Source organism: Dasypus novemcinctus, chromosome 31, assembly GCF_030445035.2.
Source record: "Dasypus novemcinctus isolate mDasNov1 chromosome 31, mDasNov1.1.hap2, whole genome shotgun sequence".
Lineage (NCBI taxonomy): Eukaryota > Metazoa > Chordata > Mammalia > Cingulata > Dasypodidae > Dasypus > Dasypus novemcinctus.
This window is the reverse complement of record NC_080703.1, coordinates 18636338-18661537: the sequence shown is the minus strand read 5'-3', so window position 1 is coordinate 18661537 and position 25200 is coordinate 18636338. Positions and strand designations below refer to the sequence as shown.

Here is a 25200-nt window from a genome sequence, read left to right as displayed (position 1 = left end):
ACTGCAGCTGTGTATGTGAAGAGTATTCTGCCAGGGAGCCTGAGAGCCCAGGGTTCTTTCAGGGTGCTGGTCACACAGCTACCTTCATGACTAATGGCAGTCACCAAAACTTTACTTACCGATTTCAGACCTTCAGTAAGAAAAGCAGATGTTCACCATAAGGCACAAACTACCTAGACAGGCTAGTACAGAGTGGTTCAGGGTTCCAAGCATGCAAAATGCACTTAACAATCTGTAGCACAGACAATGCTCCAAAAGCTCAGTTCCCAGAAGCCAGGCAAAGGCCAGTCATGCCAACAGGTCCTTCTGAGAATGTGCAAGAGTCGAGCAATTCAGATTGGCTGGATTAACTTTTGCATGTTAGGTATTGCCAAGTTGCCCTCCAGAAGGGTTGTACCCGTTTGCATTCTCACCAGCAATGTATGGAAATGCCTGTTCTTGTCAGTCCGGCCGGCAGAATGTGTTGTCATACTTTTTAAGTTTTGCCAATCTGGGGAGGAATACTGTCTCACCAACGATCTCACTGAAATATCTCAGTGTCATTATAACTTTCATTTTTCTAATTTTGAATGAGTTTGAACATTTCTTCATTGAATGGTATGTTACAAATTACACTATCTAATTGTTTTGGCTTACAGAAATGCAATTGACTTGTGTGTTCACATTAGACCCAGCGACCTTACTAAACTCTTCTATTGTTGCTAATTAGCTGCAGATTGTTTTGGATTTTCTTTTCTGCCTTCCAATCTTTATGATTTTAATTTATTTTTCTTTTCTCACTGCACTGTCACAATTCTAATTGCAATGTATCTCCTTTAGGACCTTTTTTGGGGGGTGTGCAGGTTCTCTTTTTAGATCTAGGAAGTTCCAAGTTTTCCTAGAATTTAAATAAACAAGCAAATATGAATTTGGCTTAAGTTTTATCAAGTAAACTTTCTGGTTCTATTAACATGATCATTTGGTTTTTCTCCTATAATCTAGTAAATATAGTAAATGATGTTTATATATATCCTAATAGTAAAACCATCTTTGCTGAAGAATCACTTATTCTTTTTTTGTTTTGTTTTTGTTTTGGGAGACTCACTTATTCTTATGGGCTACTCTGAAGGTCATGAAAAAGAGGTGCAGACTTATCCATAAACACCCATGAATCTAAGGGACATAAGTGGTGGCTAACAGCACATGCTGGTTTCCTACACCCCACATGCTGCAGTGACTGCTGGAGAGAAGAACATGTGCCCATATCATCCCCCCAAATTACCACAATTTGGCTTGTTCTAAGACAACCAGGCTTTGGTCTCCACTTCCACAAAGAGAGCTTGCTTTGCCTGTTACAACTGTTCTTGCCTCATTTTAAGGTAATTTCTCTTTGATAAGACTGTCGGGCTAGAGCAGAGAGTCCCACTGTGTGACTTCCCAGCACCTACAGGGCAGCAAGCTGGGCCCCTGAGCTGATAAGCTGCAGTCAGCCATGTGTCTCCTAGACTGCCTGGGCCAAGAGTCACCACTGGGGTATAGAAGCTTCTAGAAGACCGTTTGCCAGATTTTCAAGATTGCCAATAGCCCACTGAACAGAAGTCTCATAAGCCTCCTTTCCTGACCCCTCAGTGAGATTTTAACACAGTTGTATAAATGATGGCAAATGTCTTAAACACACAATTTTCTGCTGTGTCCATTCACTGTGTGTTCATCTGTGTCTGTTACAGTCTCATTAGGTGGCTCCAGGAACTGATCCTTCCATAGGGGGAGAGACGTGATCATTGTCTTGCTCCACCTCAGCTCCCTAGTTCACTGGGTCTCATATTGTCTCTTCTCTGTGTCTCTTTTTTGTTGCGTCATCCTGCTGCGTCAGCTCTCTGTGTGGGCAGCACCACTCCTGGGTGGGCTGCATTTTTCCTGCGCAGGGCTGCACTCCATTGTGTGGGGGCCACTCCTTGTGCGGGGGCACCCCTGTGCAGGGCAGCACTCCTTGTGCATGGCAGCCCTCCATCTGGGCCAGCTCGCCACATGGGCCAGGAGGCCCTGGGTATCAAACCTTGGACCTCCTATATGGTAGGCGGATGCTCTATCTGTTGAGCCATATCTGCTTCCCTCATTATAGGACTTTTAAGACTTTCTCCATCTTCCTGAATCTGTTTTAACTTAATTTTAGGAATTTAATTCATCAAAGTTTCCAAATTCATTGGTATGAAGTTGATGATAGTATTTTTTATCTCATACCTGTATATTTTCTTTTTCATATATAAATATTTCTTTATGCCTTCTGTCTTCTTCATTTTTTACTTATTTTCACCAGAGGTTTGCCTATCTTATTAGTCCTTTCAAAGAACAATTTTGGGCTTTGTTGATTCTCATCATGTGTTTGTTTTATTTCCCTTATTTCTGTCTTAATTTTATCTCCTTCTTTTACTATCTCTGGATTTATTCTATTCTTTTTTTTTTTTTTACTTCTTAGAGTGGGACATTTAGTTGATGAAGTTTGTCTCTGATTTTCTATTTATAGCAGTTAAAGCTCTAAATTTTCTGCGAAGTATTCCTTTTTATACCACACACATTTTTATGTAATAGTTTTCATTATCCCTCAGGTATACATATTTTTTATTTTCCAGTATAATTTTTCTTCTTTGACCTTTGAGATGTTTACAAGTTTATTTTTTGTTTGTTTGTTTTTAACTTAAAAATACATGGGCCATGTTCATGGGTTGGAATACTCAACATTATTTTATGTCATTTCTTCCCAATTTGACCTGCATATTCAAGACAATCTCAATCAGAAGCATAGCAAGCTATTTTGTATATATTGACAAATTGATGTTAAGGTTTATATGGATAGAGATAAGACTTAGAATAACTAACACAATAGTGAAGAACAAAAAAGTTGGAGGACTCACACTACCCAATTTTAAGACAATATAAAGCTACAGTAATCAAGACTGTGGTATTGGTCAAAGAATGGATGTATAGATCCATGGAACAGAATAGAAAACCCAGAAAAAGACCCACACAAGTATAGGCAACTGATCTTTGGAAACGAACAAAGATAATTTAATTGAGAAAGGATCAACTTTTCAACAAATGGTACTGGAGCAAGTGGATGCCTAAATGCAGAAATATTAATCTATACACAGACCTTATAACTTTCATAGAAAATTAACTCAAAATGGATCATAGACTTAAATGTAAAATGCAACATTTTAAAACTTCTAGAAGAAAACATAAGATAAAATCTAGGTGACTTTGAGTTTGGCCATAAATTTTTATATACAATGCCAAAATCAGAATCCATGAAAGAAAAAATCTTGATCCATTGGACTTTATCAAATGTAAAAACATGGGCCATGTGAGAGACGATTCAGAGAATGAAAAGAGAAGCCACAGACTGGAAGAAAATATTTTCAAAACACACATCTTGTATATCTCGTACCCAAGATATACAAAGATTTTTAAAAATTCTACAATAAAAAACACGCAACCCAAAAGATCTGAATGGTTACTTCACCTAAGATATACATATGGCAAATAAGCATAGAAAAGATGCTCAAAATTATCTGTCATTAGAGAATTGCAAATTAAAACATGGAGCTACCACTATACATCTATTAGAATGATTAAAATCCAATAAAATTCAATTACTGACAGGAATGCAGCTAATGATACCCCTAACCCATTGGAACTGCTGGTGGGAAAGCAAAATGGTATAGCCACTTTGGAATACAAGTTGGCAGTTTCCTACAAAGTTAAACGTGGGCTTACCATATGATCCAGCACCTGTGTTCCCAGGTATCTACCCAGCTGGTTTGAAAATTTATGTTCACAGAAGTACATAAATGTTTATAGCAGCTTTGTTCTTTTTTTTTTTTTAAGATTTATCCTGCTTGTTATTGACTTCAAATTTAATTGCGTTGTGGTCAAAAGACAAGGTTTATGTGATGCCTACTTATTTAAACATTTTTTGAGACTTGCTTTATGGCCCCGTACATGATAAAGTTTTTCAAATACTCCAAGTAGGCTTGAAAAAAATGTGTATTCTCTAATTGTTAGAAGCAGAATTTTATAAATGGCCATTACATAAAGTTCGTTAATCATGTTAGTCCAATTATATCTTTGCTACTAAGTTTTATACATTTGCCTTACTGTTAAATGATGCCTGTTTTGCTTGATAATTATGTAGCTACATGAGCTTTCTTTTGTTTGCCTAATATAACTTTTCCATTCTTTTCTCTCAGCTTTTTCATGTCTTTATGCCTCAAGTGTGCCTTCTTATAGGGTGACCAAATTCTTATCCAAATCAAGAGACTTTTGAGAGGGACGGGGACACCATGAATAATTTCAGCAGCACAGAAGGCCTAAATCAGGTATGTTGTGGGCACAGTGGGAAACATTGACCACCCTATTTAAAAAGAGCATATTAATTTGCTTTTTTAAAAATTTCAATCTAACTGACATTTAACTAGTGATTATCAATATGTTTGACTCATTTCTCCCATCATAATTATCAAAATCCCCCTTTTTTCTTTATTTTTCTTCTTCTTCCTTGACTTTGGATTGAGGATTTTTGTTTTTCACTCTAGACTATTTTCTCTACTACTGTTTCCCTTTTATATTATTGTGGTGGTTATCCTTGAAAATTTTATCATGCAAATGTAACTTAGAAGTCTTGGAACTCCTCCCACATTCCGAACAACAGAAAGACCTGAGAATACTTTGGCTTCAATCATTACTCTCCTGACAAATTTTATTGTTGTCTATCATTTCATCGTTTTTGACTCTGTAAATGATGTGGTATTTTTATTATGTAATACAATCAATGTTGGGATTTGCTTACATGTCTGCTGTTTCTATTTCTCCTTATGTTTTAGGCTGTCTTCTGAGATACTTCCCCCAGAACCCTTCTTACCCTTTAGAAGTTCCAGTCTCTGGCTTGCTCCAAATAGGCTTGAAAAAATGTAGGTCTCTTGTTTGGATGCTGCCTCAAGTTTTGATGATCTGTAACTATCTTTATTTTGCCCTAGTTCTTGACAGATACTTAGGGTATGTAAACAATTGTAGGCTGGCTGTCCTTTTCTGTCAACATTTTGAAGATGACTGCACTTCCTTCTGGTTTTCTGTGGGTTGCCAAGAGGACTTGCTGACACATGATCTGTCAGTGATCTGTCTTCTCTCTAGTTGTCTTTCAAGATCTTTTCTGCAACTCGTGTTCTGCAACTTCATTACTTTGTGTCTTGCCATGGGTTTCTTTAAAACAACAACAACAACAACAAAACCCTTGTTTTTCACTTGCTGAGTCTGTTCATCTTCCTTGTTTCATTAGGAGGCACTGGGAACTAAACCCAGGACCTCCGATGTGGGAGGGAGGTGCCTAATCGCTCGAGCCACCTCCATCCCCTGCTTTGTTGTGCCTCTCATTATGTTTTCTCTTTTTGTGTCTCTTGTTGCATCAGCTCGCTGCATGTGCCTGTCACGCCAGCTTGCTGTCTTCTTTAGGAGGCACCAGGGGCCCAAACTAGGGACCTCCCACGTGTTAGGTGGGAGCTGAATTGCTTGAGACACACCCACTTTCTGGGATTTCCTTTTTATTTATCCTGCTTGGGATATGTGTTTCCTGAATCTAAGGAATAATATTTTTCAAGTTTTGGAGAAATTTTTGCTGTTATCTCATTTTTCCTTCTGGGCCTCCAATTAGAGGTATGCTAAATCTTCTGATTCTACCTTCTTTGTCTCTTTCACATGTCAGCTCTGTATTCCACTTTGTTGATTCTTTGTCTTTAGTCTGTTTAATCTCTCTTTAAATGTTTTTATTGTAACAATTACAGTTTTCATTTTTAGAAGTTCAGGATCTCCTCTCCAAAGGTGTCTGTTTTCTCCTGTTAGTTTCTTGTTGTAAGCTCATCTTTGTAATTATGTTTTTGATTTCTCAAACCAGTTCATACATTAGCTATTCTATATTCTGCCGCTGACAGTTCCAATACCTGTAGCCTAATTCTACTGTTTGTTGTGTCTGTTGACTCTCAGAATGGCTTGCCTTCTCATGGGTTTGAAAATCTCTGTTTTGCACGCTTTGCTTGATCTTACTCTGTGAGAGTCCTGCAGAGTTAACTTGGAGGAATTTTCTTTCTGAGAAGGTGTGCTTCTGCTTTGGCTGGTAGTCTGCAGGTGCCCTGTTCTAGACCCTCTCTGGACCTCTGGCTCTCGCCTTAGTTTCCCCACCTTGTTGTGGTTCCAAGGTAACGTCTTACCATTACTCTCGCTCTCTTTCTCCTCCTCACCTGCCTTTTCAGTTTGGCTCTGTGCTCTACAGGTCATGCTACCATTCTGGTACCCCACTGCGCCAGCCTGGCTGCCCACTTCTGTGGTCAAGGCTTCCAGTCATCCCACTTTGGCCCCAGCTCTTGGCCATTCTTGATCAAGAGCTTTTTGCTTTTAAAGGAAGGGTCCCTGGCGACCTCTCCCGTCTTTTGCGAGACCAGTGACACCTCAGCACATGTTAAACAAGGTCTCCATCTGGGAGAGTTGCAGGAGAATCCCTCAGAGCTAAATCACTCGTAGCAACAGAAGCGGAAGTTTCTAAAACATTAAAAAATCTTAAAGGCACTAAAGAAAAGGAGACTGTGGGTCACTGGGGAACAAATTATGCTAATCAGGACACATAAGAAGGCAGTTCCTGTGGGCAGGAACCACAGAGAGTGTCAGGGTTGGAATCTAACTGTTCCAAGGTTGAGGGGTCGGAGCTGGCCAGGGGCTCTGCCGCCAGCATCTGGTATCTGGGAAGCGCCGTCAGCAGAGGCTAAGCTGCAGCCCTCCTTTGAACAGATGGCGTCGAGGAACACCCAGCATCCTTTCAGGAGCCTGTGCACTGATGAGGTCCCGGCAGACCCCAGTTCCTGGCCCCTGGAGATCCTGTTGAACAGGTGGAACTCCGTGAAAAGCCAGCAGGAGGACAAGTTCGCCAGCGTCCTCGAGGCCCTGGGGAAGTTTGGCCCGTTCCAGCGGAGGCTGGTGGCCCTCGCCTTCGTCCCCAACATGCTGTCGGCCTTCTTCATGTTTGCCGACCCGTTCACGCTCGCCGCCCAGAAACCCTACTGCAACACCAGCTGGATCCTGGCGGTCGGCCCCCACCTGTCGGAAGCGGAGCAGCTGAACCTGACCCTGCCCCGCGAGGCCGACGGCAGCTACCTGCCGTGCCTCATGTACACGCCCGTGTCCTGGGATCTGCACTCCATCAGCCAGTTCGGCCTCAACCACACGCAGCTGTGCCAGAGCGGGTGGATCTACCCTGAGTCCCGGAGGAGATCGCTCATCAATGAGGTGTGTCTGCCCGCTGGGGAAACTGAGGCTCCGAGAAGGGAAGCCCTTGGCCCCAGGTCATCCTGAAGAAAGAGGGCCCTGCCCTGGCCCTGCCCGACTTAGCAGGGAAGCGGGAGGAGCCCTGGGTGCGGGGTGGGCAGCAGTGTTTGCTGTCGCTTCCGTCCTCTGAGCTCCCAGAAGACAGGGAGGGGGGAAAGCAGCAGCTTTGACCAGGTACCTCTCCCAGGGTTTCTTTTTTGGCTTTTATTTATTTATTTATTTACTCTATTTTTAAAAAATGTTATATTAAAAAAATTTAAGAGGTCCCCATATATTCCCCCCACCCCCCTCACCCTACTGCTGCCATAACAACCACCTCCTCCATCATGGTGGGACCTTCATCGCGCTCGGCGAATACATCTCTGAGCGAGCGCTGCCGCGCCCCATGGTCAATGGTCCCCATTACAGTTTACGCTCTTCCCCCGGTCCACCCAGTGGGCCACGGGAGGACATACACTGTCCGGTGACTGTCCCTGCAGTACCACCCGAGAGAACTCCAAGTCCTGAAAATGCCCCCACATCACATCTCTTCTTCCCACTCCCACCCTCAGCAGCTCCCGTGGCCCCTGTCCCATCAGTGCTACAATTTCTTCCATTACTAGTCACAGTAGTTCCAGAGTAGAATACCAGTAAGTCCACTCTAGTCCACACTCCAGTCCTCCAGCCCGTGGACTCCCAGGGTTTCTTGCCTTGAGCTGGAACCCGGGCCCTCCACGCCCAGTTTGAATCTCCAGGCCGGGCTCAGCATCTGCGTTCGAGACCCGGGTTCCCGGCGATTCCTGCCTTTCCTCAGTGACTGGCCCATCCCATCGGCCATCTCAGCCCGCGCCTCTGGTCCTTGTCCTCAGGCCCCACCCCAAGGGGTCTGCCTGTACAGGATGGGATGCAGACGCAACGAGCAGAAGCAGGCGCGCGCACAGGCCCCGCCCGGGCGGCAGGCTCTGGGCGGAGCGCCGTGGCCAGCCCCGTGTCCCCCGCAGTTCGACCTGGTGTGCGGCCAGGAGCCCAGGATGGAGGTGGTGCAGACGGTGTTGACGGCGGGCCTGCTGGTCGGCTCCATCGTCTTCGGGCACGTCTGCGACAAGTGAGCCGCCCCGGGCCGCCGCACCCCTGGCGGGCCTCGGGAGCCGGGAGCGTGGGCTCGGGGAGGCGCCGGGGCGCCCCGGGGCGCGGGCGCAGGCCCAGGCGCAGCCTCCCTCCGCCCGCAGGCTGGGCCGCCACCCCCGCCATCCTGCTGTCGCTGCTGGGGCTGCTGGTCTTCGGCTTCGGGACGGCCTTCGTGAGCAGCTTCCCGCTGTATTTGTTCTTCCGCTTCTGCGTCTCGCAGGCCGTGGTGGGCTACGCCATCAGCAGCGTGGCCCTGGGTGAGGCGGGGCGCGGGGCGCGCGCAGCCCGGGGACCCAGCTCGCGGGGGGAGGGGGGGACGTGCGCGCGCCAGGCCCACTGGGCCCCCTCACCCCATCCCGTCACCCCCATCCCGTCACCCCCCAGCCCTGTCACCCCCCATCCCGTCACCCCCCAGCCTTGTCACCCCCATCCCCTCACCCCCCAGCCCTGTCACCCCCACAACCCTGTCACCCCCCTCAGCCTTGTCACCCCCCATCCCCTCACCCCCCAGCCCTGTCACCCCCACAACCCTGTCACCCCCCTCAGCCTTGTCACCCCCCATCCCCTCACCCCCCAGCCCTGTCACCCCCATCCCGTCACCCCCCATCCAGTCACCCCCATCCCGTCACCCCCCAGCCCTGTCATCCCCAGCCCTGTCACCCCCAGCCTTGTTACCCCCCATCCCCTCACCCCCAGCCCTGTCACCCCCCTCAACTCTGTCACCCCCCCTAGCCCAGTCACCGCCCCATCCCCCATCCCGTCACCCCCAGCCCTGTCACCACCCCATCCCTCCATTCTGTCACCCCTGGCCCTGTCACCGCTCCATCCTCCAGCCCTGTCACCCCCAGCCTGTCACCCCCCAGCCCTGTCACCCCCTCAACCCTGTCACCCCCCTCAGCCCTGTCACCCCCAGCCTTGTCACCCCCATCCCCCAGCCCTGTCACCCCCTCAGCCCTGTCACCCCAGCCTTGTCACACCCATCCCCCCAGCCCTGTCACCCCCTCAGCCCTGTCACCCCCCAGCCCTGTCACCTCCAGCCCTGTGAGCCCCCAGCCTTGTCATCCCCCCAGGCCTGTCACCCCCCCCAGCCCTGTCACTTCCCAGCCCTGTGAGCCCCCAGCCCTGTCATCCCCCAGACCTGTCACCCCCCCAGCCCTGTCACCTCCCAGCCCTGTAACCCCCAGCCCTGTCACCTCCCAGCCCTGTGAGCCCCCAGCCCTGTCATCCCCCCAGGTCTGTCATGCCCCCAGCCCTGTCACTCCCCAGCCCTGTCACCCACCCCAGCCATGTCACCCCCCCAGGCCTGTCAGCCCCTCAGCCCTGGTCACCTCCCAGCCCTGTCATCCCCTCAGCCATGTCACCCCCCAGACCTGTCACCTCCCAGCCCTCTCACCCACCCCAGCCCTGTCACCCCCAGGCCTGTCACCCACCCCAGCCCTGTCATCCCCCAGGCCTGTCACCCACCCCAGCCGTGCCATCCCCTGCCCCCCCTTCCCGCCATGCAGGCACGGCTTACACTCAGCCCTTAGGAAGGACCAGGCGGGGAGGGGGCTTGGCTGCTGAGCCCTTTATGGTCCTGGGCACTGTGGGGGCAGCTTGAGCCTCAGAGAAGTGAACCACCTGCTCAAGGTCAGGCAGTCCCCAGGTGGAGGAGCAAGCCTGGTGATGGCGGAGCTCCCAGGGCACCCACGGGCCTGCTGGCTGCAGTCACCCGGCGGGCTCAGGGCCCTGGCGGGAGCCCCTTCCTCACGGAGCACTTGCAGGGCCCAGCCCGGAGAGCCTAAGCCCTTGGTGGCTCAAGCACGACTGCCCTGTAGCCAAGGCCACAGCCGTGCCAGGCCCTGGTGGAGCAGTGAGCCCAGGGCCTGGGCACTGGCAGGTGTTGGGAGGGAGCTGTCGGGCAGGAGGGGCCTGGAGGCCGTGGGGCTGGAGGTGGGATGGGGGGCCCGCGGCGTGCCGGCCCCGGAGCCAGGGCAGAAGCAGCGTTGCCCAGCCTGCGCTGTCCGGAGAGGACGGGGCCACCTCGGGGGCTGAAGGCAGGGGCAGCCTGCGGCCCTCCAGCTGACCGTGGTTCTTGTCCTCTCGGCCTGGGCGCAGCCACCGAGTGGCTGACGGTCGAGTACCGGGCCCACGCCGTCGTCCTGGCGCACTGCTTCTTCGCCGTGGGGCTCCTGTTCCTGATGGGGCTCGCCTACAGCCTGCCCCACTGGCGCCTGCTGCTGCTGGTGGGCGGCGCCCCCATGTTCCCCCTCATCTCCTACATCTGGTGAGCCGGGGAGCGCAGTGCGCGCACAGGGGCGGGTCTGATGGGGCGCATGTGGGGGCACGGAGGGCCCTAGAAGCTGTGGGAGCGGGTGGGGGTCTCCCTGGGAGACAGTGCGTGTGCATGAGATGAGAAGGAGCCAGTGGCAGAGTCCCTGGCTCCAGAGTCCCTCGGAGGAGACCCTCAGATTGACGTCAGAGGGGCAGTCAGAAAGAGGAGTGTTAAAAGGCAAGGGTTTGAGAGAAGGGGACAGTCAGGGCTGAAGGCGAGAAAGGTGGGGTTGGGGCAGGGCTTGTGGCCCTGGTTGCTCTCTTGAGATGGCTTTGGTGGGGTGGCAGGAGGTGGAGGGGCGAGGAGGAGCTGTGGTGGGCAGGGGCGGGCAGGGGAGAGTGGCACGTGGTCAGCCAAGATGGATGCAGGAAGGGGACTTGGATGTTTTCAGTTGTATGGGAGTCAGGCAAGAACTTGAGCGAATGGTGGGAGGAAGAACTTGGAAGGGTAAGGAAGAGGGATGGGAAGAACAAGATGGTGCTGAGTGTGGGCAGGGGGGCTATGAGAGGAATGGGACGGAAGGCAGAAAGGAGAGCAGAGGAGAGCTGGATGCCACTTGTTAAGGGGCAGGTGATTCTATGAGAAGAAATCTTTACAACCATAAAAGAGGGGCTGTGTTAGTCCCATGTCCATTGGTGGGGGGAAGGAACTGAGGCTTCAGAGGGTCACAATACCTTGCCCAAGATCACGCAGCTAGAAAGTGGTGGAGCTGGTATTTGAACCCACTCCTCTGACTGCAGAACCCCTGTGCTCTAGCCGCTGCACCATCCAGGCATGAACTCGGGGTGGGGTGTGGGGTCACTAAGAGTAAGGGCTTTTGGGGGGCGTGGAGACCTTCCAAGTGACGTGGAAGCTGGAGACCAGTTTGACAGTCCTTGAGATGCCCAAGGAATGTGGGCCCCCAGCTCGAGCCAGAAGGTGTAATTTTGTCACGGAACTGGGAAGTAGCATTTCATGGCTTGATCTTAAAACGTTTTTAAAAATGCTGTTAATGTAATAGATGCATATGGTTAAAGGTTAAATAGTACCAAAAGGTTTGGGGTGAAAAATAACTCCCCGGTTCTAGCTCCCCCGGCTCCCAGTTCCTTTCTCAGGAGCCATCACACAACTCTCCGGGCTCTTCCTTCTGGCAGCTGTCCCCAGCCTCTCCGTCATATGAGTAGGGGGCTTATTGGATGGGCTCACCTCCCCGGAGCACTTCAGGCATGGCCTGTCAGTTGTCCCTCCCCTGCCACTTGTCAATATGTGGGGCAGGTTCCACCTCTTTCCAGTCATTTTAAGCTGTAAAAATGGGCCTCCTTTCGGTAATCCAGTCCAACTTAAACTTCAAACTTTCACCCAGTTCACGGTGTATTAGTCAGCCAAGGGGTGCTGATGCAAAATACCAGAAATTGGTTGGTTTGTATAAAGGGTATTTATTTGGGGTAGGCGCTTACAGATACCAGGCCATAAGGCATAAGTTACTTCCCTCACCAAAGTCTATTTTCACGTGTTGGAGCAAGATGGCTGCTGACGTCTGCGAGGGTTCAGGCTTCCTGGTTTTCTCCCTTCCAGGGACTTGCTTCTCTCTGGGTTCCGGGTTCCTCTCTTCCTAGGGCTCCAGCTTAAGGCTTTAGCATCAAACTCCAGCTTCAAACACCCTTAATTCTGTCCTTTGCCAGGCCTTTTATCTGTGAGTTCCTACCCACCAAAGGGTTGGGACTCAATGCCCAATGGCAAAGAGGTTTACATAATTACTTCATCAAGGAAACCTATGAATCCCATACAATCTAATATGCCCAGAGGAAAAGATAAGTGTACAAACATAATCCAATATTTCTTCATGGAATTCATCAATAATATCAGACGGCTGCACATGGGGTGCCCCCGGCCCCTAACTCAGTGCTTCCTTGTCTCCTCGGTCTCCCTGCTCTGATCTTGGTTCTGGGCAGAGGAGGGGGCGTGAGAGAAAAGAGACAAAAATGTGCCCACAGGGGCCCTTGGAGCCTGCCCGTGGCCTCTCGGGCTTACCTTCCAGTGCTGGTGCTCTCGGGGGCACTTCTTGGATCTCCCGAGGGCTGGTTTCCCAGTGCTGACCTCTTTGTGGCCCCCCAGCCCCTCTCTGCAGGGGTCCTCTCGCCCCAGCACCTGGGGGCCTTCAGGACAGCAGGGGCCCCTGGGCCAGAAAGCCTCACCGTCCAACGGTGCCCCAGGCCCCACCCTGCCAAGTGGGCTACTCCCACCTCCCCTGCCTTGGTCAGGCCCGGGAGGGAGGGGCCCAGGCTCGGGTGTGTAGGTCTTCCAGCCTCAGGACACACAGTGGGGCTCTCCCAGAAACCCTCTCGCCGTCGGCAGGGCCAGGGTGAGTTTCTGAATCAGCGAGCCCCAGCCGGAGAGTGGGGGCCTGGGTCCTCCCACCCTGCCCCCAGCCGGGGGATCTAAGGAGCCGGCCGGGACCCCCGCTCGCCAGGCTGGGGCAGATGAGAACAGTGTGAGGAGGGGCAGGAATTCAAGACCCCTTACTTCCAGGAACCGGACCTTTCTAGCCTCTTTAGGTGGCTGGGTGTTGTGCTGCTTTTCTCTCCTGGATGTGGAAGCCCCTCTTTTTAGGATTTGGGGTTATCGCCATGGTTACCAGCTTTGGGACTTTAGGTGAAAAACTCCAGGACCTGAGAAAGGTCCCACTTAACCTGCACGGCTATTCTTCATTCTCTGGTTTTATTTTATTGCTGATAGCATTTAGAGCTTGTTTTATGAATGTTTTTTAAAAAAGATTTATTTATTTATTTCCCCCTCCCCCTGCCCTGCTGCTCTTGCTGTCTTTGTCCATTTGCCGTGTGGTCTTCCGTCTCTTTTTTTCTTTTTGTCTCCTCTTCTTGTCTTTCTCCTCTAGGATTCAGAGGAATTCGATCCTGGGGACCTCTGATGTGGAGAGAGGTTCCCTGTCAATTGTGCCACCTCAGTTCCTGGTTTCTGCTGCGCTTCACCTTGACTCTCCCCTTCGTCTGTCTCTCTTTTGTTGTGTCATCATCTTGCTGTGTGACTCACTTGTATGGGCACTGGCTCACCGTGTGGGCACTGGCTTGCCACATGGGCACTTGGCGCAGGCACTCGGCTCACCGTGCGGGCACTGGCTCATCGCGCGGGCACTGGCTCACCGCGCGGGCACTGGCTCACCACGTGGGCACTGGCTCACTGCACAGGCAAGCGTTCTCTTCTTTTTCACTAGGAGGCCCCAGGGATTGAGCCCGGGTCCTCCCAGATGGTTGGCGGAAGCTCTATCACTTGAGCCACATCCGCTTCCCTCTCAAATGTTTTTGAAGATACAAGTTAGAGTCTTTTTTTTTTTCTTCTTTTTCCTCCTGTTTCCCACATCATCTGTGTCCTCTGGGGTCATTGCTTCCTTTTGATTCTTTGGGCTCTCCTTTCATTTTCCTCTACATCTGGTGATCGCCGGGTGCCCTTTCCTACTTGAGTGAGTCACTAAGATGCTGAAGGGAGACTGAGGCAGGGAGCGCATTGCTTTTGGCGGTTGTAGGCTGCCTCAGAATCTCCTGGGGGCGCTTGGTAAACACTGCTGGCCTTGCCCCCTCTGAGGTTCTGGCTCAGTGGGTCTGTGTGGGGCATTTCTGACAAGTCCCCGGGAGAAGAGGGTGCTGCGGACCCAGGGATCGCTGCTATCGTGTGATCCAGTGGCGAGCACCTCCTCCGGCCAGGCAGTGCCTGGCTCAGGCTGCTGGGCCTGACCCACCCCGCCCCCCAAGGCTGGGGCAGGGACTCTGCCATCCTACGGGGCCTTGCACTGCACCGCCCTGGCCTCTAGCCCTCTCTCCTGCCTCAGCCCACCTCGTACCCCACCCCTCACCGTCCTGCAGCTCGCACTGTGGAGGGAACCAGAGGAGCCCATCCCCGACAGTAGGAACGTGGCCCAGGGCGCTGCGTGGGGCGGGGACAGTCTCACGTCTCCCTCTGCACACCCGGGGAGCGGGCTCCCCTGCCTTCCATGGGCAGGCCGCCTCCACGCACCACGGCTTCAGTACATTTGCCGAATCCTCTTCACTGTGTCCTCTCTCCTCTTCTCTTTGACCTCGAGAGTGTGTATCCTTTTTAAAATTCTTCTGCTTTTTTCATGGCATGTGGTCAAACCCCTGTCTTTTTTTTTTAAGATTTATTTTTTATTTATTTCTCTCCACTCCACCCCCCCCAGTTGTCTGCTCTCTGTGCCCATTCGCTGTGTGTTCTTCTGTGTCCACTTGCATTCTTGTCAGTGGCACCAGGAATCTGTGTCTCTTTTCGTTGCGTCATCTTGCTGCATCAGCTCTCCGTGTGTGCGGCGCCATTCCTGGGCAGGCTGCACTTTTTTTGCGTGAGGCGGCTCTCCTTGCGGGGCGCACTCCTTGCGCATGGGGCTCCCCTACACGGGGGACACCCCCGCGTGGCAGGGCACTCCTTGCGCGCATCAGCACTGCGCATGGGCCAGTTCCACACGGGTTAGGAGGCATGGGGTTTGAACCCTGAACCTCCCATGTGGTAGGAGGATACTCTATCCGTTGAGCCAAATCCGCTTCCCACCCCCGTCTTCTGAGGAAGTCTGAGTTTGATGGTTTTTCTCTAGGAGAGTTTGGTAGCCTTTGGGTAGAACCGGGTTACTTGATCACTGGGCTCTGGGGAGAGGGGACGAGGTTGTGTCCGGTGTCCCCGGCGGCCAGCCAGGGCCAGGGTGGTGGTGCCAGTCAGCAGAGGGTGGCTTGGGGACCGAGGTTTGTACCAGCTCCGCCCCTTGGCGAGTCTGTACTGCCGAGGCTGGGAATACCCCGGGAGAAGGCGGCTGTCCAGCTGGGAGGCGGGTTAAGTGAGGAGGTACAAGTGCTGGTCTCACTCCCCGGCGTGGACTCCGACAGCCTGGGAGGACTGGGAGAACCGAGCAGGAGCATTGTCCCCAGGTCAGGGGCCGTGGGGGACGCGGCGGGGGCAGGAGAAGGGCAGAGACCTCACCCCATTCCCTGGTCGGAGCTGGGGTCTTGCCCGTCACCTTCCCCTGGCTGCCTGGGAGACGGAGAGGACCCCGGAGAATCCCCCGAGGGCCCGGGGTCTAAGGGAGGGTGCGGGCCTGGGGGCCGGCGCCCGCGGGGTGTCTGGGCGGTGGGGCTGCGCCCACGTTAGACACGGCGCCGAGGGAGCAGGAGGCAGCCACACTGGGTGGGTCCCGGGCAGCGGTGGGGCCCACCAGGCCTGGGCTGGGAGGAGCTGGGGGGCCAGAGGGCCTGGGGGATCCCCGGCACGTGCTGGCTGGTGGCGGCCTTCAGGGCCTCGGTGCCCAATCGTCCCGCGCTGGCGGCCACGGCTGGGGCCGGGTGGGGCCCGCCTCGGGTCCCTGGCGCCTCCCGGAGTGACGCGGGCCCCGCAGGACCCTCCCCGAGTCCCCGCGGTGGCTGCTGTTGAAGGGGAAGGCGACGGAGGCCAAGCAGCTGCTGTGCCACGCGGCGGCGGTCAACGAGAAGACCATTCCCCTAAGCCTGCTGGACAAGGTGGGCGCTTCAGGGGGGCTGTGCACGCGGGGACCCCTGCCCGGAGGAGGACGAGGGCGAGGGGAGCCCCTGCAGCCAGGGGCCCGGGGCGGGGCCGGTGGGGCCGGGTCCTGCGAGCTGGGGGTAAGCTGGGGTCCCGGCCCCTCCGCTGGGGGGTCCTGCTCGTCCTGCAGCTGCACCTGCCTGCCAAGAAGGTGGCTAAGGTCTCCGTCCTGGACTTCTACAGCAACAGGCACCTGCGCAAGGTGACCTTGGTGATGTCCTGCGTGTGGTGAGCACGGCTGCTGCAGGCCCCGCCCCTCACGGCCCCTGCCTCTCCTCCCCCCGTCTCTCCCCCTACCCCCCTGCCTCTCCCCCGCCCGCTCACGACCCCCTGCCTCTCCTCCCCCGCCTCTCCCCCGCCCCTTTCACAGCCCCCTGCCTCTCCCCCCCCGCCCGCCTCTCCTCCTGCCCCCCTGCCTCTCCCCCGCCCCTTTCACAGCCCCCCTGCCTCTCCCCCCCCGCCCCTTTCACAGCCCCCCTGCCTCTCCCCCCCCCGCCTCTCCTCCCGCCCCCCTGCCTCTCCCCCGCTCCTTTCACAGCCCCCTGCCTCTCCCCCCCCCCGCCCGCCTCTCCTCCCGCCCCCCTGCCTCTCCCCCGCCCCTTTCACAGCCCCCCTGCCTCTCCCCCCGCCTCTCCTCCCGCCCCCCTGCCTCTCCCCCGCCCCTTTCACAGCCCCCCTGCCTCTCCCCCCCGCCTCTCCTCCCGCCCCCCTGCCTCTCCCCCGCCCCTTTCACAGCCCCCCTGCCTCTCCCCCCGCCTCTCCTCCCGCCCCCCTGCCTCTCCCCCGCCCGCTCACGACCCCCTGCCTCTCCTCCCCCGCCTCTCCCCCGCCCCTTTCACAGCCCCCTGCCTCTCCCCCCCCCGCCCGCCTCTCCTCCCGCCCCCCTGCCTCTCCCCCGCCCCTTTCACAGCCCCCCTGCCTCTCCCCCCGCCTCTCCTCCCGCCCCCCTGCCTCTCCCCCGCCCCTTTCACAGCCCCCCTGCCTCTCCCCCCCGCCTCTCCTCCCGCCCCCTGCCTCTCCCCCGCCCCTTTCACAGCCCCCCTGCCTCCCCCCCCCCCCGGCCTCTCCTCCCGCCCCCCTGCCTCTCTCCCGCCCACTCATGGCCCCCCTGCCTCTCCCCCGCCCCGCTCTCGGCCCCCCTGCCTCTCTCCCCACCGGCTCGCGGCCCCCCTACCTCTCCCCCCTCCCTGACCACGGCCCCCTGCCCCTCCCTGTCCCTGCCTCCCCCCCCCCACCCCGTCCCTGCCTCTACCCCCCTTGTGCCCTCGCCCTCTGAGCGTGGGTTCCCGCCTCGCCCAGGTTCGCCGTCAGCTACAGCTGCTTCACCCTGGGCCTCAGGGAGGGGGACGTGGGCAGGGACGTCTCCCTGAGGAACACAGTGCCCTGCGTCGTGGAGGTGCCCGCCCACCTGTGCTCCATCTTCCTCCTCGAGCACGTGGGGCGGAAGTGGAGCCTGATGGTGACGCTCCTCCAAAGCGCCCTCATGTTCCTGCTCATCCTTCTCCTTCCCCAAGGTATGGCCTCCCTTCCCGGGCCCCAGCTCCCTGCCTGTCCTGAGTCCTCCTGCCCTGACCAGCCAGCTCGGCGGGGGGTCGGCTGCTCCCACCTGGGGCCCAGAGCAGACTCCCACCACTCGGGCTTCCCCAGCAGAGAAGGGCCCCCCAGCAGGGAAGGGGCCCCCAGCAGGGAAGGGGCCCCCCAGCAGGGAAGGGCTCCTCAGCAGGGAAGGGTCCCCCAGCAGGGAAGGGGCCCCCAGCAGGGAAGGGGCCCCCCAGCAGGGAAGGGCTCCTCAGCAGGGAAGGGTCCCCCAGCAGGGAAGGGCCCCCCAGCAGGGAAGGGTCCCCCAGCAGGGAAGGGTCCCCCAGCAGGAAAGGGCTCCTCAGCAGGGAAGGGCCCCCCAGCAGGGAAGGGCCCCCCAGCAGGGAAGGGCCCCCCAGCAGGGAAGGGGCCCCCCAGCAGGGAAGGGCCCCCCAGCAGGGAAGGGCTCCCCAGCAGGGAAGGGCCCCCCAGCAGGGGAGGGGCCCCCAGCAGGGAAGGGGCCCCCAGCAGGGAAGGGCCCCCCAGCACAGAAGGGGCTCACACCAGGGCCTCAGAAGCATTTTCCCCATGGGGACGTGCGGACGACGAGCCGCTTTCTTTCCCGGGAGCCCGGCCCGGTCAGCCTGAGGGTTAGATGTGAACAGATGACACGGCTGTCCCTCAGCTGCTCCCCCAGACCCTGCCTCTCCTCTGTAGCCCCCTTGATGGTGCAGGGCCTGCTTCACCTGTAACTGCCCCCCCCCCCCCGCTGGCGTTGCCTGTTTGCCTGACACGTCAGGCCAGATTGCCCAGGACCTGGTCCTGCTCGGGCCTGGCCGCGAATGGGGGTGCCCAGCAGGCAAGGGCTGCAGGGCTCAGAGAGGAGAGCGGACCTGGGGGGGCTGGCAAGACACTCAGAGTCTCCAGGAGCCACGGGACAGTGAGCGGGAGCGGGGCAGGCCGAGGATGAGGAGTTAGGGTGTCAGTGTCCACCCGCTCAGAGTCCCTGGCCCCAAGGACCCCTTGGCTGCGTGGGGATGGGCCGGGAGGCTGCCTCCAGGGGCCCCTCCCTCGGGGGCTGGGAATCCTGTCTTCACTGGAGCCCCCCCTCGCACAGATGGGGCGGTGTTGACCGGCAATTGGCTAAAGCAGAAGGGGGAAGCAGATTGACTCTTAATGTCAATTGCTTGGTAGTTCCTGAAAAAGCGAGTCTTTTTAAGTGAATCAAGCCAAGGTATTTTAAACTCTCCACGGTGAGGGAAACTGGGCATCGAATCCCCAGTGGGGAAAACGAGATCTCAGATTTTATCTCAGAGCCCGAAAAAGTCAGCCACACTTGGGGAGCAGGTGGGGGGGGCACAGCCCAGGCTGATAAAGCAGGAGCTGCAGCCTCCCGTGCCGGGCAGGACATGGGTGCCCCGCTCCAGCCTCACCGCCCCTGGGGGCGGTGGGCCCCCCTGGCCAGGACTTTCTTTTTCCTCAGTGCACGTGTCCGGATGCCCAGCACTGGGCGCCCGGTCTCAGCTGTTGGGGCTGAGGGTCTAAGCGGTCCCCGCTCCTGTCCCTGCAGGAATGGAGGGCAGGGCCGGGCCCGCTGGAGAGCCGAGCAGGGGGATGGCAGCGGGGTAGGGGCTTCCTGAGCGGGCCGCGGGCCCGAGTGGGCGCCCGGGGGGAGCAGGAGTGTGTGTGGGGAGCCTGCGAGGAGAGCCCTGCGGGCAGAGGTGCAGGGGTCCTGGCTGTGGTGGACGGTGGCGGGCGAGCCCGCACGAGCCCCTGCTGACCATGCAGCCTCCTGAGGGTGTCCTGGCCGATGAGTACCCCCCAGCCCATGTGCCGGCCAGCAGGCCCGAGCCTGCCCTCTGGGAGGGGTGCGGGGCTGGCGGCGGGGGGCCCTGCGGGGACGGCGCCTGGGCTCAGGTGACCCTGTTGGCTGGCGCAGAGCTCAAGGCCATGCTGGTGGTGGTCCTGGTGCTGGGAAAGTTCAGCCTGTCCGCCTGCGTCACCGTGCTCTTCCTCTACATGGCTGAGCTCTGCCCCACCGTCCTCAGGTACGGGGACGAGGGCAGCCCCCCCCCGGGCACCGGCCTGGGCAGGCCCCGCGCTGAGGGCTCCGCCGCCCCCGTGCAACGCCCCTGGAGAGCCCCCAAGCGCCACTGGCCCTGTTTCGGGTGGAAATCCGCGGTCAGGCGTGGCACGGGGATTTGGACCCAGGCCGCTGGCTCCAGGACACCCTGCCTTCCTGCGAGCCTCGGGCCCGCACCCCTCACCGCAGAAGCCCTGGGTGACGGCACCCATGCCCCCCGACCTGCCGCGCCCTGCCGTCCCCTCCCCGGGCAGCTCCGTGCGGGGCTCGCTTCTCCCCTGCTGACCCCCGTGGAGCAGGCCCAGAAGAAACGATGCCCCATCGTGAGTCCACGGGGAGCGAAATCCTCCAGGTCCCGTGGCGAGTCGGGGCAGGGTGGGAGTCGAGAGGGTTTGGGGGTGTGGGCCCCTGCACCCCACTGCCCCCCGGGGCCGTGAACTGCCGCGGACCCGCTCTCGCCTCCCCGTCCAGGGCGACAGGCCTGGGGCTGGTGTCCCTGGCCGCGGCTGTTGGTGGCATCTCGGCCCTGATGATCCTGCTGGTCACCCAGGGCCCGTCCCTCCTGCCCATCGCCCTCTGCTGCGTCTTGGCCCTCCTGGCCCTGCTCCTCAGCTCCCAGCTGCCAGAGACCCAAAACCGGCCCTTCCTGGACACCCTGGAGCAGCTGCGCTCGGCGCTGAGGTGGGTGCACGTGGGCCCCGGGCTGTGGTCAGCAGAGGCCCGGGTCCCAAGCTCTTGTCCCCGGGAGTAGGTCAGGCGTCCCGGCCCCTGTGCCAGGAGGGGCGGCCACACGAGGGCTGGCTTGCGTCCACACCGGCCTCCCTGCTCCCCGGATGCTGCTGCCCGCCTGCCCGCTCCCTCCCTGACGGCCACCCCCGGCCTGGGCCAAGCCCCTCCCCTGTCCTCCCACCAGCAGGCCGCTGCCCGCCTGTCGGGGCCGGCGCTCGAGGGGTGCCCTGGCTTAGAGCTGGCCCTCTGGTGCCTCCTCCTGTCTGAGCCCCCAGTGCCTCCTGAAGGGCCTGTCTGGGCTCACGACAGCTCTCCGGCACCCACAACTCAATGTGAGAATGGAGACCCCCCACCCCAACCCCCATAGGCCCTTCTGGCCTCCAGCTCCCAAGTGCCGGCTGCAGGAGACGGGTCACCCGTGGCCGGGACATGCCTCCTGGGTCGGGGCCAGCAGAGCCCTTCCCTCTTGTCCTGGAGCTAAGGGGACCTCGAGTGCCCTCTGCTCGGCCGTGGGGAGGCCGCCCTGGCCTCCCTCCTCCCTGCCCCTGCCAGTCCTCTCCTTCTCTCTTAATCAACCTTATTGTGGTAAGCAATGTGCCTGGGGCTAGACTGTCCCAGGTAAGAGGACCCCACTGTTGGGTGAGCTACAGCTTATGGGGAGACAGCTGAGCAAGTAGTTCTAACCAATGGGCTCTGACAGAGGAATGTACAGGATGTGTAGGAACCCAGGAAGGAAGAAACTTCAGTTTGGGCAGTCAGGGAAGGCTTGACAGAGGAAGTGCCATTCCAATAGGACTTTGAAGGATGAATAGGAGTTTGCCCCAGTGTAAAGAGGGGAACTACAGTGTGCAATAATAACAGAGTGAGGTGGTCAAGAGCACAGGCTCCGGGGCCAGAGGTCCTGGATTTCCGTCTCTGCACCTCCACTTCCTAGCGTGTGGATAGGAAAGTTCTCTGATACCTCAGATAACTGACTCAGTGTCTTCATTTGCAGGATGGAATAGTGTAGCAATAACAATAGCTAACATTTACTGGGCATTAACTCTCCATCAGGGCCTGCTGCATACACGCCTCCCCTCACTTTGTCCTCCCAGCAGCCCCTTGCATTTTACAGATGAGGACCCAAAGCCACGTAGCTGAGGCTTCCCCTCCCACAGGGCTGTCGGGAGGGTTTAACTCATGTTGGCCCCGTGTCTGGCGTGTAGCAAGTGCTCAGGAGGCGTTCGCAGTGCAGACAAAGACGCAGGACAGCGCAGGGTCTGCCCGGCACGGGAGATGAAACAGGCCCCGTCCTGGGGGTCCCTGGGCCTGCGTGCAGGGCCCTGCCTCTCGGGAGCGGGCCCCGGCGGAGGGGCCTCAGGGTTGCTGCCTTCCTCAGCTTCCAGAGGAGCACACACCAGGGCCTGGATCTCAAGACCCGCTCCGACATCCTGGCCGCCGAGGACTCAGGAGGCGAACACGAGCCCGACGCGGCGGCGGCCGAGGACGTGGCGGCGGCCGAGGACGTGGCGGCGGCCGAGGACGTGGCGGCGGCCGAGGACGTGGCCGGGAGTGCCCAGGTTGCGAGCCTGCGCCCGGCGTTCCTCCCGGCCGTGCTGTTCCAGTCTGCAGGGCAGGAGGTGGAGCGACACTCGGTCTGAGTGTCCCCCTGGGTGGTCTGGGGGCAGCTGAGGGGCTGGGGCCCTGGGTTCTGGCCCACAGGCCCTGGGGAGGGGGGAGCCAGGCCTGTCCCCGGCTGGCCTGCCCATCCCAGAGTGGCCCCCTTGGGGGCCCGGGGCGTGGCTCCTTACAATAAACGAGCCGTGTGGGCGTTGACTCTGCTTGTCAAACTCGGCTGTGCCCAGAGCACCCAGTGCCCCCGGCCTGGAGGAGGGCTCGGGCACGGGGGCTGCTGCGCCGTTGGCTAAACCCCGGGGGCCCTGGGGGTGCTCCCTGGTGGGGTGGGGGGGCCTTTGAAGGCGCCCATGCCCCCCGCTGGCCGCGCCCTCTGGTCCGGGCACGGATCTCAGCCCTCCCCTTATGCCCGGGCCAAGGCAAGGTGGGCTGCAGAGGGATGACGGGAACTCCCCTTGGCACCGCCGCCCAGGGCTTTCTCACTCATTTCCCCCAATGTGCCCAAGTGGACGTGGCCCTGCGCAGCCCCAGCCGCCTCCTTGGGGGTGCCGTCCCTGGCGGCTTCCTGCCTCGCTGACCTCTGACCTCATCCCCCTGGCCGGCTGGAGGGTGTGGCTGTCTCTCCCAGCCAGCTTGGGGGCCCCCCAGGCAGGCCCAGAACCCCCCTCCCTTAGCCGGGCTGGAGCGGGCAACCACGTCTGCCTCCCCAGGAGCCCTGGGTTTCCTCCTGGCCGTCCCTAGTCTGCACTGGCGAGTCCACCAGCTCTGGAGATGGCAAGGGTGCAGCAGACGGGTGGTGCTCGAGGGGTGAGGGCCACGAGGGCCGCGTCTCCAGGTGCCACGGTGAGGCAGGGCGTGGGCTCCAGGGCTGCGGGCCTTCCTGAGCCCAGCACCCCGCCTCCACGCTTCGGGGCAGCAGGAAGCCGGTGCCCACGCCGTCCTGCGCCGTTGCGTTTGTTTTCTGCCCTGTGGTTCTCCCCTGAGTTCCCAGACCTGACGGGTCCCACGAAGGACCAGCTCACCCGGCAGCAGGTGCTTTGAAGGCCCCCGTGGCTCACTGCTCTTCCCGGGATGGCGTGTCTGTGTGCTGCGCACATATTCGCCGTGGTTAAGCGCCACCTCAGATTACCTTCTAGAAGAGTTTGACCAGTGCTGTGGACAGCAGTGGGACAGAAGAGGCTGGAACGGGGTGGCCCCAGCCGGGCGCTGCAGGGCTTGGCTGTCAGCAGGCCTGCTGCACTCCTGCAGGACTTCCAGGTTGGTCTTGGGTGCTTAGAACTCGTCCCTTCCCCACAGGACCCACCTAGTGTGCAGGTGGCTCACGTCACCTCGAGTCTGACATCGTGTATGTTAACACTACACTAGTGCTACCCTGTGCGGCACGACTCGCCAGGTGTGGCCACGGAACACTTGAAATGGGTGGTCGGAACCGAGATGTGCTGTATGTGCAAAATGCAAGCTGGACTTTGAGGATTCGTACAAAAGGAAGACTGTAAAATCACTCAATGTTTTTCTATTGATTACACGGAGAAATGGTAATATTTTGGCTCTCCGTGTTAAAATGAACTCCACCTGTCTTTTTTTTTCAAAACCCTTTCAATGTGACTACCTGAAATTTAAAAATTACACATGTGGCTTGCATTTGTCGCTTTCATTATGTATATATTTAAAGATTTCTTTCTCCCTCCCTCCTGACGGTCTGCTCTCTGTCCATTCACCGTGTGTTCTTCTGTGTCTGCTCGTCTTCCCTTTGGGTGGCACAGGGAACTGATCCTGGGACTTTCCGGAGTGGGAAAGAGCTGCTCGATCTCTTGCTTCACCTCAGCTCCCTGGTCTGCTGTGTCTCTTACTGTCTCTCCTCTGTGTCTCCTTTCGTTGCGTCATCTTGCTGCACCAGCTCTCCACTCAGACCACCTTGCCCTCACCAGGAGGCCCCGGGAATCAAACCCAGGACCTCCCATTCGGTAGTCTGGAACCCAATCTCTTGAGCCATATCCACTTTCCTATATATTTATTTACAACAGGATTCCTTTCATTCCTTTCATTGATCTCCCACACCACTCTTATCCTATATTCTTTGTATAATATTGAAAATTAAACATCAAATGAGCATGAAAGTACATATTGTCAGTAAATTTTCTTTCCCACAAGTCTGATGTTTATGATACACTGGGTAGATATCAAAGCTGTCAGCAGAGGTCTCCCTGTGCGCAAAAACACAGACAAGCGACCCCATAACTTGTGGTGCTACCCCCACGCCTGTGAGCCCGGGGCTCTCGCCTCCCTGCCCACTGATTGCTCGCTTAGGGGGAATCCTCATCTGTATCTCTCAGCGGTTCATACATTTCGACCACTGCTCTAAAGGCAAAAGAGGGGACCCAGCCCTAGGTTGTCCCTTCCCAGCCTCAGCCCCGACATGATTTGCCCGAGTAAGACCTAACGGCAAGGAGGGCACATCGTGAGTGTGAAGCAGCTCAGGAATGGCTAAGCCTCTGCACCCGCGGGGAAACCCTGAGGCCCACGAATGAGCCCCGAGCCCAGAAATTAAAGAACACGGATCCTGCCAGGTCTCGGCGGAAGCAAACAGTGAACCCTTTCACAGAGACTTACCGCAGCCAACAAGACTCTCAAGCATTTCCAGGGAAGATGAATCTCACTGAAAAACAACCTACCAGCAAACGCTCCTGAGCCCGTGAAGCAAAATGACGTGAAAGCAGAATAACAAGCTGGGGGATTTGCCTCGGCGGTGCTGATGGAGCTCGCTGAAAGGGACTTTACATTTTAAAGAAACGTCCAAGGAGAATCCAACCCGTAAGTGACCAGCTTGGAAAATGACACACTTCCATCTTAGAAATGAACGAGCCAGGGATCGAGGTAAACAGAGAAGTGAAACTATAAAATTCACAGCTGGAGAAAGAATTATTGTTGAATATTCTCTGCA

At 57.0% G+C, this 25200-nt stretch overlaps 1 protein-coding gene across 1 annotated transcript in view; it reads left to right on the top strand.

The window, feature by feature from the left end:
* SLC22A14 (solute carrier family 22 member 14) overlaps positions 1-24376 on the top strand; it is a 40073-nt gene extending 15697 nt beyond the window's left edge. Inside the window, 12 exon segments of the mRNA XM_058290787.1 lie at positions 4227-4355; positions 6811-7305; positions 8325-8428; positions 8553-8565; positions 8567-8708; positions 10549-10717; positions 16152-16272; positions 16446-16543; positions 17615-17829; positions 19773-19881; positions 20388-20597; positions 22024-24376. Coding sequence (XP_058146770.1) covers positions 4320-4355; positions 6811-7305; positions 8325-8428; positions 8553-8565; positions 8567-8708; positions 10549-10717; positions 16152-16272; positions 16446-16543; positions 17615-17829; positions 19773-19881; positions 20388-20597; positions 22024-22285 — 1974 coding nt within the window. The 5' untranslated portion in view covers positions 4227-4319 and the 3' untranslated portion in view covers positions 22286-24376.
* The last annotated feature ends 824 nt before the right edge of the window (positions 24377-25200 follow it).